At 33.6% G+C, this 17,671-nt stretch overlaps 1 protein-coding gene across 2 annotated transcripts in view; it reads left to right on the top strand.

Moving 5' to 3' along the window:
• LOC123545972 (ras-related protein Rab-14) overlaps nucleotides 1-13,895 on the top strand; it is a 31,102-nt gene extending 17,207 nt beyond the window's left edge. For both annotated transcript variants that reach the window (XM_045332171.2, XM_045332163.2), the window contains exons 3-9: nucleotides 561-606; nucleotides 1,612-1,743; nucleotides 2,233-2,299; nucleotides 3,825-3,912; nucleotides 4,309-4,339; nucleotides 5,002-5,070; nucleotides 6,804-13,895. In XM_045332171.2, the coding sequence (XP_045188106.1) occupies nucleotides 561-606; nucleotides 1,612-1,743; nucleotides 2,233-2,299; nucleotides 3,825-3,912; nucleotides 4,309-4,339; nucleotides 5,002-5,070; nucleotides 6,804-6,909 (539 nt within the window). In that variant the 3' untranslated portion in view covers nucleotides 6,910-13,895. The remainder of the gene's footprint in view (nucleotides 1-560; nucleotides 607-1,611; nucleotides 1,744-2,232; nucleotides 2,300-3,824; nucleotides 3,913-4,308; nucleotides 4,340-5,001; nucleotides 5,071-6,803) is intronic.
• Nucleotides 13,896-17,671: the final 3,776 nt, after the last annotated feature.

Consider the following 17,671-nt stretch of genomic DNA (forward strand, 5'->3'; position numbering starts at 1 on the left):
ACTGAAAGAAACTGTGAAAAGTTTGCAATGATTGGGTGCATAATAAATGTTCAAAGATCAAGCGTTCATTGTAAATATAGAGTCCCAGTCGAGCCATGATTTTTTAGTTTAAACTTATCTATTTTACCTGTTTTGAACCTTTTTCTTCCATCGTCATGAGCTCACCGGCACGTAATTACATTGCGATTATAGCCGGTTTCAAACCCAATATTAAAGGCATTAATCTGCTATCAATAAAGAGCGTAACACGCACTAGCGGATCGGAGAATAAACTTTTAACAGTGACGTCATATAGGTACCATAATTGCAGAAAATAACCGAATGCAGTCGTACTTCCGGTTTTCTTCTGGATTCACATTCGCAAATTTAAAATTACGATTTTAACATCGCGAATTTAAGATTTCGCGAAATAATAAAATGCCAAAAATCGGGACAATTCGCGAAATAAAGATCTCGCGAATTTAAAGTGTTTTACAGTATATCATTGCAATAAAGTATTCTTTAAACAAATATTTGTTCTCTGTTCCCCTTAACAAACATGTATGTTTTTATTGTTTCAGTTATGGCAGATTGTCCTCATACTATAGGTGTTGAATTTGGTACTAGGTAAGTTTTAAATATTCATAAGGATAAAATCATTTTATCATCAGATACATTGTATCAATATTGATTTGAAGTTTGTATCAAACCAAAACCTTTGATAAAGTAGCTACAGTTTGAACTTACATATGAGCCGTGCCATGAGAAAATCAACATAGTGGGTTTGCGACCAGCATGGATCCAGACCAGCCTGCGCGTTCGCGCAGTCTGGTCAGGATCCATGCTGTTCGCTAACACTTTCTTTAATTGCAATAGGCTTTAAAAGTGAACAGCATGGATCCTGACCAGACTGCGCAGATGCGCAGGCTGGTCTGGATCCATGCTGGTCGCAAAGCCACTATGTTGGTTTTCTCATGGCGCGGCTCATATTATAATTATATTCTTGTGAAGCAGTCCCATGTGGAAAAAGTATGTTATGAAAATATAGTTGGATTTATTTTCTGATGGGCTGAAATTGCACTTTAGCAAACAAGAATTCAGTTACCAATACACTTGTAGATTTCTTAAACCCAGTGTACTGGTAACCAAGTTACAAAGAGAAAAAGTAAAAGTAGAATGAGATTTCAGTATGTATACATGTAACAAACATATACAGAGTCCCTGTACATAATGATAAGCATCTACTACATTTGTTTCATAGAAAATAAAAATAATCTTGCTATGCTTGTAAAACTTTATGCATGCTAATGAGAAATGTATTTAGCATTTGATGAATTATTTATTTATTTTGTTGGATTTAACCTCGCACCAACACAATTATAGGTCATAATTATGACGACTTTCCAGGTGCCCCTCCGTGCATTATTTCATTACAAGCTGTCACCTGGCTAGAACCACTGACCTTTCCTAAACCAGCTGGATGGTTCCTGACACGAAGAAATTCAAAGCCCCAAGTGAGCTCGAACCCACATTGATGAGGGGCAAGTGACATATGATTTATTTAATTCTGTTCTGAAATTTAGAGTGAAGTCGTACTTCACCTTAACAATTTCATTGCTTCTTCCGTTTTAGGATTATAGAAGTATCAGGTCAGAAGATAAAGTTGCAGATCTGGGATACAGCAGGCCAAGAGAGGTTCCGAGCTGTCACCAGAAGCTACTACAGAGGTGCAGCAGGGGCACTCATGGTCTATGATATAACTAGGTCAGTGAGAAATTAATTGTTACATAGAAAATAAAGTAGGTCCTCATTCCATGTTTACCAGCCACAAATTACATCTCTGTCTATATCTTTGGTCTGACAGGATTAAGAGAAATCTTAATTCCATTTTCAATATAGACAGTTCATATTATGAGGGTTTTATGTTTGATTTCACAGGTTATAGACCTCAATCAAGATTTAACAACTGACAAAAGTTCAACATAAATTCACATTTGAATCTTTTAAGGAAGTAGTTTATAATGTGACCTAACTTTGCTGAGTTTGAAAAAGTATTACCAGTTTTACCAAACACTTGCCACTGTGAGTATGAATATTAGTGCTATGACATTTAGACCTTACAAAATCAATCCTCATTTCTGAATTTTCATAATAAAATGCTGTTATTTCCTAAACAATTAACATCTACTGTTATCAGATATTCTCTAAAGTTAAGAATATATGCATTAAATAGTTTTACTTTACTATTTACAGACGAAGTACATATAACCATTTAAGTAGCTGGCTAACAGATGCGAGAAATTTAACTAATCCAAATACTGTAAGTATACAGATAAGCATATAGTGTCTCAACTTCTCAGTATACTGCATATAGTGTTGACTTTGTATTTACATTAGGTTTAGGACAATCCGTCTTAGGATATCAATAATTTGTGAAATCATTGATTTTTATGTTCTTAGAATTTTTTCTGATACTTTCCTTTAACACTATTAGATGTTTTATTACATGCTCTGGATAAAATTCCTGAAAATGTCGAAGAAATAATTTCATATTCCACTGCATAAATAATTTTTGTTGTTAACTAAAAAACTTTAGTCGGAACAGAAACTTTGCTTCAATCCAGCTCTGTTTCTTTTCCACCTGTCATTGTTGAATAGGTAGCTAGTCATTATAGATTTCAAAGAAGAAAGACTGATTTTGTGTCATGTACAAATGTACATGATGACTTCTATGCAGTGTTAAACATAATTAGATTTGTTGCCAAGTGACTTTTATGTGAAATTCAGGCACCTATCCTCATCAAGCAAATGTGAAGCCTGTGTTAAATTCATGCAGGCCATAGCATTGCTTAATTCAGAAAATAGATTACTGTTTTCTCGGTGATGTCAATTCATTAATTGTTCTTCCAGATCCAAGTACATGTATTCCTTAATCCAGGTGCTGAAAGTTAAATTTATCACAAACACTTTGTCAGCTTCCAGATCCAAGTATTCCTTAATCCTAGATTTGAGAGCTAAATACTGTAAAAGCAGAAATTTTGGCGAGGGTTTAAATTTCGCTATATTCGCGAGGCCCTGTATATCACGAAAATTAATCCTCGCATAAATATTCCCCATTAGTTTAATTCAAATTCAAGTAGGACACAATTTTCACAATTTCGCGATAATAAACCTCGCGAACATACTCAAATGTTCAATTTCGCGAAAGTTTTACCCAGCGAAAAATGTGCTTTTACAGTATCTGACAACATGTCGACTTGGCTTTTAAGGGATTCAGTTGCTAAATTCTCTCATGGTAATTTCCAAATAACCTACATATCTGTCTCACATACCTATTGATAAGTGAAGAATAAAACATGTTTATGAAATTTTTTTGCATGAATGTGTCTTTTGTAGTTGTTTTTTCAAAACAAAATGGTGTTTTTATTTTGATGATGGAAAACTAGCACTCTAAATCACTGCGTTCCACGTTAGTTATTTCATTTGAAAATCTGGAGCTGTTTTATAGTGAACCAATCTTATTTTCATGTATAAGCATTTAATCAACAGAAAATTCATTGATAATTAAAAAATACCCACTATAAAGGTTTATGCTATTTGTTAGATGTTCTGTGGTAGATTCAGTCCAAATTTTCTGGCCACATTTTTACTAAATTAGGTATTAAAAGGATTGCTTGTATGAGTAGTGGAGTTTATTAGACGAGCACCTTAGCAGATGATTGATTGTAATTTACTAATATTTGTAGGCAAGATGTTGTTTCATGTTGTTTTGTAGAATCAGACAATAGGTAGTTTTTGAAGACCACGCCAGATTTCAATAATCTTGTTTTGTAATTTCATTTCAGGTAATATTTTTGATTGGGAACAAATCTGATTTAGAAGCACAAAGAGATGTAACTTACGAAGAAGCTAAACAATTTGCTGATGAAAATGGTATGATATTTTAATATAGCTTAATTTCAAAGAAAACTGATTTCGACAATTGTTGACTTCATATTACATGTAGCTTGTAAACAGATAGAATTGAAATAAGTGCTGTAAAATCTGTTAAATTTGTTGCCCTTAATTTGGTAGTTTCAGCTAAAGCAACTTTCTTTGCTAGTACAATAATAAGATGAAATTAAAGATTTGAAAATAAATTGGAATTTTATGTGTTTGGTGAGATGTATTTTCATTTGATGCAAAAATACAATCCTTGAAACATACTTCCTCGCAAGTAATAATTAATAATTACACAGTATTTGTCATATGTCTGGTATTGAATTATTGTTATTTTTTTAGCGGAATGATCTTGAAACCTTTTTTCTTAAATCTTTTATCTTTTTGCAGGTTTAATGTTTTTGGAGTGCAGTGCAAAAACGTAAGTGTGGGATAAATGTTCAAATTTTCTTATTGTTATTCCTTATCTTAAAGTTCAAATTAAAATTAAATTGAAAAAAGTAAAGTTGGAATTCTCTTTGTTTAAAGTGGCATATACAACATTTTGCAACATTTCTTAAAAGAAAGAACTTTGTAAAACATAAAATCTGGCAAACAGTCACGAAAGTCAGACTGCAAACGAGAAAGATATACTAGGCATTTATATCTTATCAGTGTAATGATAAAGCATGTGTGTATGTAAAAGTGTATCCCTTGAATATAAAGTCCACTGTATTTAACATAATTTTGCCATCAGAATTATATTTGGGAATTGATCCTGAAACTCCCGTATTACACCTGCAACATTTTGAAGGGAACAGAATTGAGATTTTCACTTAACAGCAATTTTAGTAACTTACCACTGAAAGTCTACAAGTTTCGAGCAAATGGATTTGTATATATGATTTTCAGCTCGGCTATCGGAAGAACAGTGAGAGCAACATGTATATTCTGCTAACTGGACATGGTGTTTGGCATTGCAATTTGGTTAAATTTTGTGTGTTAGGTCATATCTCAGTAGTAATTTTATGTATAGTATTGAAACTTCGCACAAGGTTTTCTAGTCATTAAACATGATATTACATTTATTTATACATTTTTCAGAGGTGACAATGTAGAAGACGCCTTTTTAGACACAGCAAAGAAAATTTACCAAAATATACAGGATGGCAGGTGAGATACAGAATAGATGTCGTTTGTAGCTAACAGTATCTGTTGTCTGGCATGTTAAAAGTTTTGAAGTTAACATTTCTTGAATTTTATTGCAACATTTGCTTCCAAACTTATTACCATATACACTTACAGGCAGGGCTTCGGAAATTTGCCGGTTTGTCGGTTTTGGACCGATTTTTGACTTTTCAGACCGATTCGTGAAGTGAAAAAACGAAAAAAATTGGTCCCGTAAAAATGGAGAAAAGTATAAATTTCGGTCTGATATCTCAATACACGATCACCTGCCAAGTAGGAAATTGTTGGTCGCACCTTCAGATAATCAATAAACGTGACAATCGGTCTGATTGACACTTTGATAATCGGTCCGTAATTAGCGCGTGACGCAATCAGTGCTCGCGCAGCACATCCTTTAATGTTTGCAGACAGCCGACTGCGGTGTATTAAACATTTTTGACTGGTTTCCTAACATTTCTGACTGGATCCAAATCATTTCAACGGGGATCCACTTCTTTTATTTAGAATCCGACGGATGGTTTATTTCAAAAGGCTATGTTTGATCACGGTAACAAACAAATGGTCGCTGCATTTAATAAAAGAGCTATAATTGTGCATTATAGGTCTTTGATTTAATGAGACATCACACGGAAAACCGATAAAAATAATTTTTATAATTACTTGATTTGAAAAAATTACATGATTCATTTGTTGGGGCTCCAGTTGAAACAAATGCAGAAAATCGTCTTTGCAACCCGACTGTACAAAAAAGGAAAAAATGGACGGGCAACCATGAATGATTAAGAAAACCGGAGTGGCACTGTTTATCAAATCGGTCTTTTAAAAAACGTTTCAAAATGAAATTTTGTTTACATCAGAAGAGAACATATAACTTTATAAAATGTAGTTTTTTATTGAAGTACAACGTAAGTGAAATGAAATATCCGTGGCCAACCCACGTGACGTTTTGGTACTATACATGCGGGAAATTCGATCTCAGCGTTCAAATAACGTACACATTTGGTCCGAGGCAGAGTATTCTTTAAATACTGAGGCTGTTTAGCAGAGAATATGTGTCGTGTAACTCACTTTGACGCATTGTATTTTATAGAATTCCGTCAAAAAATGAGGAAACATCACAAAGTATCTGCCGTGTATACGGTATCGAAGTATCGTGTGTTAGCTTTTAGACTAGTTACGCACACGGTGTCAATGCCTCGTATTATCTCGGAAAAACATCGAAATTTAAACAAAGTAACGATCACACATAACACTGAATAATTGTCTTCATTGTATGGTAACGCACGGTGACTGGTAACTCAGTTTTAATGCATGACATGCTTATTTCTTTACCCTATCACGTTTTACAAAATATGTAATATTGGGAATGCGGTGGGTGGGGTAGCGCCGATGTCAGGATTTTCGTTTCAAACCGATTGAGTTACCAAAATTTCCGGAGCCCTGCTTACAGGAGTCACATTTGCTCAAATTTTTTTTGTCTCTGAAAGTTCCAGTGAAAATGTAAATAGAATTCTACCTTAGAAAATAGAGGTGTTTAAAGGCAACATGAAAGCATTTTGAACCACTTTCATGAAATTACAGCAAATGGCTCAAGTGGCTTAAATGGCTAAGTGACAAAGTGGATATGAATTGTTATAGCTCATTGTAAGATTTAAATTGTTTTGCTTTCTAAACAATTCCCTGTACATGTATTTAACAGTTTTGATTGTTAATTTCAGTTTGGATTTAAATGCTGCCGAGTCTGGTGTCCAGCATAAACCAGCCACGCCCCGTAATGCCCTCAATACGGATCAGCAGCCCAGTGAGAAAAGTTGTGCGTGTTGATATACATACACATTATTATGTTACATTATACTCATTTTGTACAGTCAACACTTCTACAGACAAACTATGGTATGGACTTTGATGGTATCCAACAACTTTACAGATAGATTACGGCATAGACATGGTAGATTACAGTCTACACTTGACAGATGTACACGGTATAGACTTTGTAGACGACACACTACACTTCATTAACATACTGTGACATTAACTCCTCTGACATTCTGCCATGTCAAAATCAACCAGTCTTTTTAACACTGACTTTACATTACATTGTTGGAAATGCCAACAAATTGTTGCAGGCATGTTGTAACTAAAAGACATTGTATTGATCTTTAGGTCAACAACAAATTTTACGGCTTGTACTTTTTCTGAACATTAAACTTAGACACATTGTATTCTGATGCTTTTTCAAGAGATCAAAGTAAAAGTAACATTAAATTAATGTTAGCGGCATGTGTTAGATATTTTTAAGTTTGATACATGTAATTATAAATATTTGACAGTGAATACAACACTGCTGTATGTCTTCATGAGTTACATTAGATTTGTATTTACTAGACAGTGTTTATACAGAACAAACTGAAATGCTAGTCACTTCAGCAGAGATATTTCATTTGATAGACAGGTTTGAATGGTTCTTGCAATTTCTTGTGTTCAGTATGATAAACAAATAGGGCAGAGGTCTTTCTTCTAATTCAATTGATTCTTAAAAATTGGGACTAACAAAAAATGTTTGGGGAACATTGAAGTGAATGTGATGTACTGTGGAATACCTGTCTGTATTTTAAGACATACTGTGGCAATAGTGTGAGGGGCTGTTCTAGTTAGATTGCTGGAATTATGGGTGTTCAGATAGACCTGCAAAATGTTACTTTTGAAAATATTTGTTTAAAAGGTGTTATATTATATATAGATTAGAAGCATTGATAAAGATAGATTAAAAAGAGTTTCTGTGGCAATACATAGCTTACACTTGCATATGTGTCATCAGTATGTATACCAATTTGTCACTAAGTCTTTAAATTGACTTTTGTTTGAAATACTGACTCTAAAATTGTTAGTTTCTGTAGGCCAACACCAGAGAAATTTTAGCAGGTGATTTCAACAGGGCAACCTGTTGCCATACTGAGTACATGTTCGTTTTCATTTTGAACAATGAACTCAGTAAAGTTTTAATACATCATTCCATGTTTTTGTCACTGTGAAAAGAAGTACTTGATGAATATAAGTGTGCTTTGAATTGAGGGTATGCATTTTACAAACATGTTAAACATTAATGTATATAGATATAGTATGTTGTATTTATGGCTGATTTGTAAAACTGTTTGTGTGTTATGTTTGAATGATAGTAAAAGCATATTTTTAACATTGCACATAATACATTTTATAACATTGTATAGAAATAGGTGTTGGTAACATGCTAGATAAGAAGTAAATTGCAATTCAATAGTTCCTGTTTGGCTTTGAAATATATGGGAATGTTTGAAGTGTGGGACTGCTATACATACTTATTGTATATATAGCTGTATATTTTATAACCAAATGGCGATTTGAGAATCTGTGATTTATAACTTATTTTTACAGATTTTTCTTTTCATTCACTTTGTTGTAACTGACCCAATGTTGTAAAATTTTGAAGTTAAAAGCCTCTAACTAGCTTCAGTTGATGGAATAGAAAACATGTTTTCTGTGGGCGTTTTCTGCTAAAATGCTTGTATCTTAATGACAGATGTAAACAAATCTGGCCACTAGTGTTTGAAAGAGTAGCTGTATATAGATTCATGATAGGAAACCTATATAGACTGTAAATATATGATATTTGCCACAAGGTTGTTGGTTATTGTCATATAATAAATGATAGTATGAAGAAAATAAGACACGCCTTGGTCACTAATTATTTGAAGAATAAATTGTGTTTATTGGTACATTGAAGAGTAGTGAAGTTATGTTTTCAAATTCCAGAAAAATTAGACTTATTTTATAGTAAGTTGTAGATTTAATTTCCTGAAATTTTGCGAGGCTTTCTTTGCTTATTACGATTTACCAGTACTGAAACCAGTGTAAGTAAGGCATTGAGTTGGATACTGTACATAATAAATTGTGCAAGGTACTGGTTAATGTATTTGATCCATCCATAAATTCTTGACAAAATAGCAAGAGGGAAGTTTCTGTAGTACATTTAATGCAGATTAAGAGGTGTCTGATATAACAGAAATCCAAAGCATGTTACCTGTACTGATAGGAGAAAGAACAATTGTAAATATGTTTTGTGTTTTATGACTGGAAGATAAATGTAAAATATAGAAGTTGTCTGATTACTGCAGTTGTAAAAGTACACAGATTGTTAAGAAATATATACAACTGTAGACAAGGTAAAAAAGCATGCTAGATAAGAGTTAAGTCAAATAATATAATAGACAGCCAAGTAATTTACATGTAAGTAAATAAATAAGGAAATCAAAGCTTTTGCTTGGCTGTTTAGCATGAAAAATAGATAAAGGAAGATTCAGCTGTTTCTCTGTGGTAATTAGGCATACTTCCTTATACTGTAATGACAATAATATTTGCATGTCTTTTCTGTACAGTCTATAAATTTGTGATGTACTAAAAAATGAATACTTAACTGTTGTATTTCATGTTAACAGTAAAAGGACTTGAGAAACTTTCTTTAAATTGGGACCACTGTTTATTGTTGATACTTAATTCTATGATACCAGTAAGGGAATTTTGTTTATTGTGCTAGAAAGGTTTAATGTAAGAAGAACAGAAAATTCCTTGTAATCGTTTTCTATTTGTCTGTTACTAAAGTTTTTTTTATAATAAACAGCAGAAGTTCCTTAGACCAGAATGACCCTGTGATAAATACATGTACAACTTTTCCACACTTCTTACTTAAAGATGGGATATGCAGCAATGTTCTGTGATGAAAATATGGCACACAAAGTTTCTGAAACTTTCAGTCGGAGCAAGTTGTGCTGGTTCTCTTGTGACTGTTTTCATGAACAAAATATACATGTTTTATATTATGCTCAGTGTACACATTCTGTCTGCTTTATTACACCATATTATTCCTGATGTTATTAACATACAATTTATGAGAAACATTAAGTGTTGTGAAAAGATGGTTTATTCACAATAAAACTTTACACCTTCTGACATTTCTATAGATATCACTGCGTATTGGAGTACTAACAGGGTTTTGATTGTATGTAACTACCGATGAATGTTTGATGTCATATAGTCTTTGTTGATCATCATTTGATACACTGTTACTGTAATTGTAAAATTGTGCCAAATGAATCATCAATTTGTTGTATGTCCTTTAAGTGAAGATTTCCCATAGTAACACAATATTAAAATGAAATCAGGCAGGTTCACTGTTTCTCTAGTACTGGTAACAATATTTTTGCTAGTGTTTATAAAATAACAAACCGGTATAAACCATCTACCCTATTACGTTTAGTTAACTCAAGTTTGATAATAGATACTTGCAGCATTTACTAAATAGAATTCTAACTAGTCCCTTTTGTTTTCAAACAATGTGCAATTCCTATTGTTGCATGTGCTTAAATAGGAATGTTGGAAGTGAAGGATGAGTAAGTGTGACAACATCATAGATGGATATTATTTTCCTTGTTTTCATTATCAAGTCAGCAAGATAATTATTGTGGCTGTAGTGAAATCCTATACAATACTCATCATGAGTACTTTAAACATGTTGATATTCTTTTTTGTACTGATATAACAAGCTGTTTATCAGCAAACCAACTTCATTGAATTTTGAGTTACATTTAACTGCCCTAATGTGTACCTGTTGCAAAAAGTCCTTTTATAAAAACATTTTCCAATCATAATGTTCAAAGTCACCTGGAAGGATAATGTTGTAACTTTTAACTTAAGAAAGATTATTTCTTTTGAAATTTTGTAATACATCTGTTATACAGAGTTCATTTGAATTTCAGTAGGTTGATATTACAGATGCTGTGTAAAATACCCCAATTGTTGTTGTTATACAATTTCTTTATTGTGGAATGGCTTCAGAAATTTCTGTAACTTTCATAATACTGTAATTGGAGAAAATTCTTCATAAGATACAATGTGGATGTGATTTGCTGCCATTAGTGAGTAGAGTAAATGCAGTGATATTTATTTTAATTGTGTATACAGTGATGTGTATGTATATTGTTTAAATTATTTCTTTTTTGTCTATAATTCTTGTGTTTTATCCCAGATTTAACCATAGTAATGTAAAATATTCCACAGGTTTTATTGTGTAACATTTTTGTTTGAATTGTGTGGATGATGACTGTGTGTGTTGTAGATCCAGTAAAATTCCGCTTTTCATCTGTATTGATTACCAATTCAGAAAAGTAAAGATGTTTTGTTGGCTATTCAGAAATTTCTGTGCTATACTAAAAAACATTTATGCAGAGAAAGTACATGTATACTAATATTTAAAACACCCACATATTGAATAATTTGGGCATGTGGAGGTATCTTGTAGAATCATAGAGCCAGGAGCTTCTCGGCATTTTAATTTAGGCATGGGAAGGGTACTTTGTAGACCAATAGATCATACACAAGCAAGCTAAATGGTTTCCCCCATCACATGAAAGGGATCTTTGTTGGCCGAGTTGTTAGTGAAGTCTAATTGCCCCTTTCAGCTGTGGGTGCTTTTGACTATAGAATTCTTCCATAGCTTGAACCTGTGCAGCTTGCTTGAGGAAGTTAGATGGTTCAACCCAGATGCTAGTCCAAGTCTGTAATAATGTCAGGAGGGGCACCTGCGGTCTTTCTGATTCCATTGAAAGACATTGTGCCAGTATGACTTTAGTTTTCATGGTTCGCACAGGTCCTTGAAAGTCCTTGAATTTGATCCTAAGTCCTTGAAAAGTCCTTGATTTTTTTCTTCCAAAAATCCCCTGAAAAAGTACTTGAATTTTGAAAAAAAAGGTAGAAAAGTCCTTAAATTTTGCTAAAAACGGGGGTGCAATCGTATTGTAGGGGAAAAATACAAAAAATAAATAATAAATAAGTCAAAACGAGCGAAAAAACGGTGTAATATAAAAATACATGCACACCCACGGAGGGAACGCTAGTTGAACACCGTTTCGGTACGGAAGTTAGATATGGAATAGCGATTTTCACAACATTAAAATATTATGCGCAAGGTCATTGTAGCGTGACTATCAACAACAACAATGAGTGGCCCAAAAAATAAATCAAAGAGCTATAAAAATAAATAGATTGGCAACTTGAAAGGCATATAGAGCAAATCTCGCCAACCTCCCGTGACAAAAAAACGAGATCTCGTTTACCGGAAGTGGCGCTTTCTCCACGCGCCATTTTGTATGCGAAAGCAATTATTCATCGGTAAAATGATTATCACCGTATGACCACGCTTCTTTCGATGGCAAAAAGAAACGTGTACTTCGTGTCTTAAGACCATTTCAAATTAAACTAATTTTGTTTTAGAAGCTAACATGTATTTTAAATGTAGTTTTAAAGGTACAAATTGTAACTCCATGCTCGCCGATGTTTGTTTTTAGTGAGATAACGCCGAATCACGCTCTGACACGAGCTCACGCGAGATTACAGCCAGTTGCCATTCTGTGTATTTATACTTCTTTGAATAAATGTAGTTTCACCAATAAATGGCTTACACAGGATGATTATTCATCGTGGTTAAAGAAGTTTAAGTCAGACAAGCATAAGTGTATGTGATAAACTCATTGATGTCGGAACTATGGGAGAAAGTGCGTTGAAATCACACGCGAAAACAAGAAGTGAAGTCCCTTGAGGACAAATTGAAAACTACAAATGTAGTCTTGAGAGCTTGAAAGACTTATAAAAAACATGTACTAAGTATGTATACAGGCAAATATAGCTCATAAAAGGTAATCCCATTGAAGATCTCATAAAGGTTAAGATATGCTATTGTAGCTTATGGAAAATAAAACTGTTCTGTGACTTTTCTTTTGTCATAATGCCTTATGAAGAGCCTAAATGGTTTTGTAATTTAAGATTTAAAGCGATTAAAATAGTCCTTGAAAATCCATAAAAAGTCCTTGAAAAGTCCTTGAATTTTTTTTGCCAAGTCCTGTATGAACCATGGTTTTGTCACTTAACATCCATCAAAAGAAAGAAAACATTATATGAAAGAAAAATCTGTCACGGTGTGGGTTGGTTATTGTATTTGTAGACAAAAAGTTGGGCATTCTTTAAAATCAGTCTTGCAAGTTCGATTTGCCCTGAGAACATAATTTTTACATTAGGTTAATGGATTATTTCAGTTATGCATTTATCCTTACATACTGTGTCTTGTTATACAGTTTTTAACAAATTCCCAGATTTTGCAGGGCACAGCTCCTCATTTGTTTGTTTCAGATTCATGACATAGGCTGGTATTTGAGATACTGGTAGAGTGGATGTTGGTGAAATTCAGTTACTTACCATCTGTTACTGTATGGTCATGTACTTTCACGAACATAAGCTGTAGGTTTGTCTGCATTTCTTACCACTAGGTGCAAGAATATTTTAATTATTGTTCGATATTGATAGGAAAAAATTCCATTAAAGCAGAAAAAGAAAGAATTAGAATTTTTCACATAACATATTTTTCTATTTTCCAGTTACTGCAATTATTATTGAAATGTTGTTTATTTTGAATAACTGTCAATAATTATTAGCTTCAACTAACAGGTTGTGTGAACATTTGAACAGCTGTTAATCAGTGTCTCTATTTTTGTCTACTTAACCAAAAAATGTCAGTCACTTTCCTTCTTTTGAGGTTTAACTTCTTACATACGAGTAGAAATCAATGGAACATAAACGTGGGAAGATATATGACTCTACAGTTGATATGATTTTGTTGCAATATGATTTTATCGTTATAAATTATTATTCTTACATTCAAGTATATGTTGTGTAGCATGAATGATGTATAAGATATATGAAATAATAAAAGAATATGAACTGTGTAACCATTTTATCATTATTTATAACATTAGCTGAACAAAATATTATTATCTTTTAACAAGAGTGCCAGACTGTCACAAAATACGTTCGTTATCAAACTTTGCCGAGATATTATGCCCACAAACATTGACAGCAAGTTTGGTGAAGATCAAATGAAAACTGTTCAACTTAAAGGGAATTCCGATAGTTTTTTATGCGCATCTTTCTGCGCAGCCGACACCTTCTATGGAAAACTGAACTAAAGTCAACATTTGTTGAAACATGTTACAGACAGTCTTAAATATGAGAAATCTTGAATGAAAATAACATTTTTGATAAGTTTTATCAGTAATCAAATGTTGATACTGGTTTATGTTGTATTGACAAGTATCATGCCTGACAGGTATCTTGCTATTTTTGTGGTTGTTTTTTTCACATCGCATTTTAGTACAAAGACAATGTTGTTCATATAACATAAGATAATTGACTTAGTACTGATAAGACAATATCACCTTTCAGGTTATTTAGTATTCAATTGTAGAAAGAATTAGGAATTTTTAAAACTTTTTTGTAACTTCTAGCAGACATACATGTAATCAATTGGCCAGGTTCTCGCCATTTTCCATCCGAACAGGTGTTGTATTCTAGCGGTCTTAACATAAAAATTAGCCTGGTGACCCATACATTTTTAGCGATTTTTATGCTCACAATACAATTATCTATACACAAGAAAAACAGGAAAAAATTCTATGAAAGAGTTTTTTCAAAACTTAAAAAAATATTCTTCACTATGGGTATTTTTCACTGAAAAAAGTTCACAAAAATAAATATGAAACAATATTCTTTTTTTCATTTGTACCCATTTTTGTAAGGATAGAGTATTACAAATAAGACTATGATATAAAATAAGTATATAATAAAATCTGTAAAAAGAAAAAAACCTTATTGTGCTGTCTTGATGTATTTTTTAGTTGGTATTTATAAAAAAGCAGAAAATTATGAAAATGTTGAAAAATCGCTAGCAGTTTCAGCAACAGTGGGTGTGTTCAAAACAATTTTTCACAAAAACAAGCCTAGTGACCTATTGTTTTTAGCTCACCTGTCACAAAGTGACAAGGTGAGCTTTTGTGATCGCGCGGTGTCCGTCTTCCGTCAGTCCGTGCATCCGTCTGTCCGTAAACTTTTGCTTGTGACCACTGTAGGGGTCACATTTTTCATGGGATCTTTATGAAAGTTGGTCAGAATGTTCATCTTGATGATATCTAGGTCAAGTGCGAAACTGGGTCACGTGCGGTCAAAAACTAGGTCAGTAGGTCTAAAAATAGAAAAACCTTGTGACCTCTCTAGAGGCCATATATTTTATGAGATCTTCATGAAAATTGGTCGGAATGTTCACCTTGATGATATCTAGGTCAGGTTCGAAAGTGGGTCACGTGCCTTCAAAAACTAGGTCAGTAGGTCAAATAATAGAAAAACCTTGTGACCTCTCTAGAGGCCATATTTTTCATGGGATCTGTATGAAAGTTGGTCTGAATGTTCATCTTGATGATATCTAGGTCAAGTTCGAAAGTGGGTCACGTGCCTTCAAAAACTAGGTCAGTAGGTCAAATAATAGAAAAACCTTGTGACCTCTCTAAAGGCCATATTTTTCATGGAATCTGTATGAAAATTGGTCTGAATGTTCATCTTGATGATATCTAGGTCAAGTACGAAACAGGGTCATGTGCGATCAAAAACTAGGTCAGTAGGTCTAAAAATAGAAAAACCTTGTGACCTCTCTAGAGGCCATATTTGTGAATGGATCTCCATAAAAATTAGTCAGAATGTTCACCTTGATGATATCTAGGTCAAGTTAGAAACTGGGTCACATGCCATAAAAAACTAGGTCAGAAGGTCAAATAATAAAAAAACCTTGTGACCTCTCTTGAGGCCATACTTTTCATGGGATTTGTATGAAAGTTGGTGTGAATGTTCGTCTTGATGATATCTAGGTCAAGTTCGAAACTGGGTCAACTGCGGTCAAAAACTAGGTCAGTAGGTCTAAAATTATTAAAATCTTTTGACCTCTCTAGAGGCCATATTTTTCAATGGATCTTCATGAAAATTGATCTGAATGTTCACCTTGATGATATCTAGATCAAGTTCGAAACTGGGTCACGTGCGGTCAAAAACTAGGCCAGTAGGTATAAAAATAGAAAAACCTTGTGACCTCTCTAGAGGCCATATTTGTCATGAGATCTTCATGAAAATTAGTGAGAATGTTCACCTTGATGATATCTAGGTAAAGTTCAAAACAGGGTCACGTACCTTCGAAAACTAGGTCAACAGGTCAAATAATAGAAAAACCTTGTGACCTCTCTAGAGACCATATTTTTAAATGGATTTTCATGAAAATTGGTCAGAATTTTTATCTTGATAATATCTAGGTCAGAAAAACTGGGTCACATGAGCTCAAAAACTAGGTCACTATGTCAAATAATAGAAAAAACGACGTCATACTCAAAACTGGGTCATGTGGGAAGAGGTGAGCGATTCAGGACCATCATGGTCCTCTTGTTATTTGTTCATTTTTTTCAGCACAAATTTTTCTATCATATATTTGAATTTAAAAAATTTCTATGAAAGGAAAAAAACTATAGGAATTCTCTTTAAAGAGCAGACGAGGCTAAATTTGCAGTTTTTCGAGTAATTCAAGGGCCATAATCCAAGGGTGCCAGGGGCGATTTGGCTGGTTATCAAACTTGGCCAGGATATTATGCCCACAAACATTGTCAGCATGTTTGGTGAAGATCGGATATGAACTGTTCAGCTTAGAGAGCGGCCAAAGCTACATTCGCAGTTTTTCGAGTAATTTAAGGACCATAATCCAAGGGTGCCTGGGGCGATTTGGCTGGTTATCGAACTTTGCCGAGATATGCCCATAAACATAATGTCAGCAAGTTTGGTAAAGATCGGATGAAAACTGTTCGACTTAGAGAGTGGACATGCTTTGGATGCCAACCACCTGCCACGTGTCCACATAATATGCCCCGCCCTTTCAGAGACCGGCGTATACAAATGGATTTGTATCTAACTAGTTTTTTTTTCAAATTTGAAGTGTACAGTGGTTTATCTACTAAAACTGAAGGAGGTGACAAAATGGATTGAAAGAAACAAGAGGTAGTTTGTAACGTTGATGAGGTATGGTTAGAGTCCAGTTATGATCCTTAAAGGTTGCTATATGTCTCAAAAGTCAGAATCACTGCTTCACAAACAGCACAGCAATTTGTTAAAAAGCAAAGATCACCACCTGCTGGTGTCACTGTTACTCTGGTAAGGGTACAACATTAGGCTTTGATTTTAGAGGTTATATACCAATAAAAGCAATTGTTCTTGGTTTCATATAAAATTCAGCTACTTCAGGTCCATTTTGATACAGTTTCTAGATTTTCACTCTGTCATAGACCTATTTTCCACAAGACATCCATGCGTTTGCTTCAAGAAAATGAGAAGAAAAAGGCGTGTTGAATAGTATGCAGTGAAATGCAAGTCAACTGAAATCAATTACCCTCATATTGCCGCATTTCTGAAAGCTGTCCGCAAAATAAAGTTTGCAAGTAAACAACTCGAAAAAATGCGAATATAATCATGATGTGTCTTATTTTATGTAAAATACATTCCACAAGTGAAATAATGCCCATTTGGTTCCAGGTTTACATGCAAAAGTGCTAAAAGTGGAAAAATTCGGACCTATTAGGTAGTTTTTTAATACACAATGGCAGCACGTTTTTGACTGAATTACTGCTATATAACCTTAGAAGTT

The sequence above is a fragment of the Mercenaria mercenaria genome, chromosome 15 (assembly GCF_021730395.1).
Source record: "Mercenaria mercenaria strain notata chromosome 15, MADL_Memer_1, whole genome shotgun sequence".
In the NCBI taxonomy this organism is placed as follows: domain Eukaryota; kingdom Metazoa; phylum Mollusca; class Bivalvia; order Venerida; family Veneridae; genus Mercenaria; species Mercenaria mercenaria.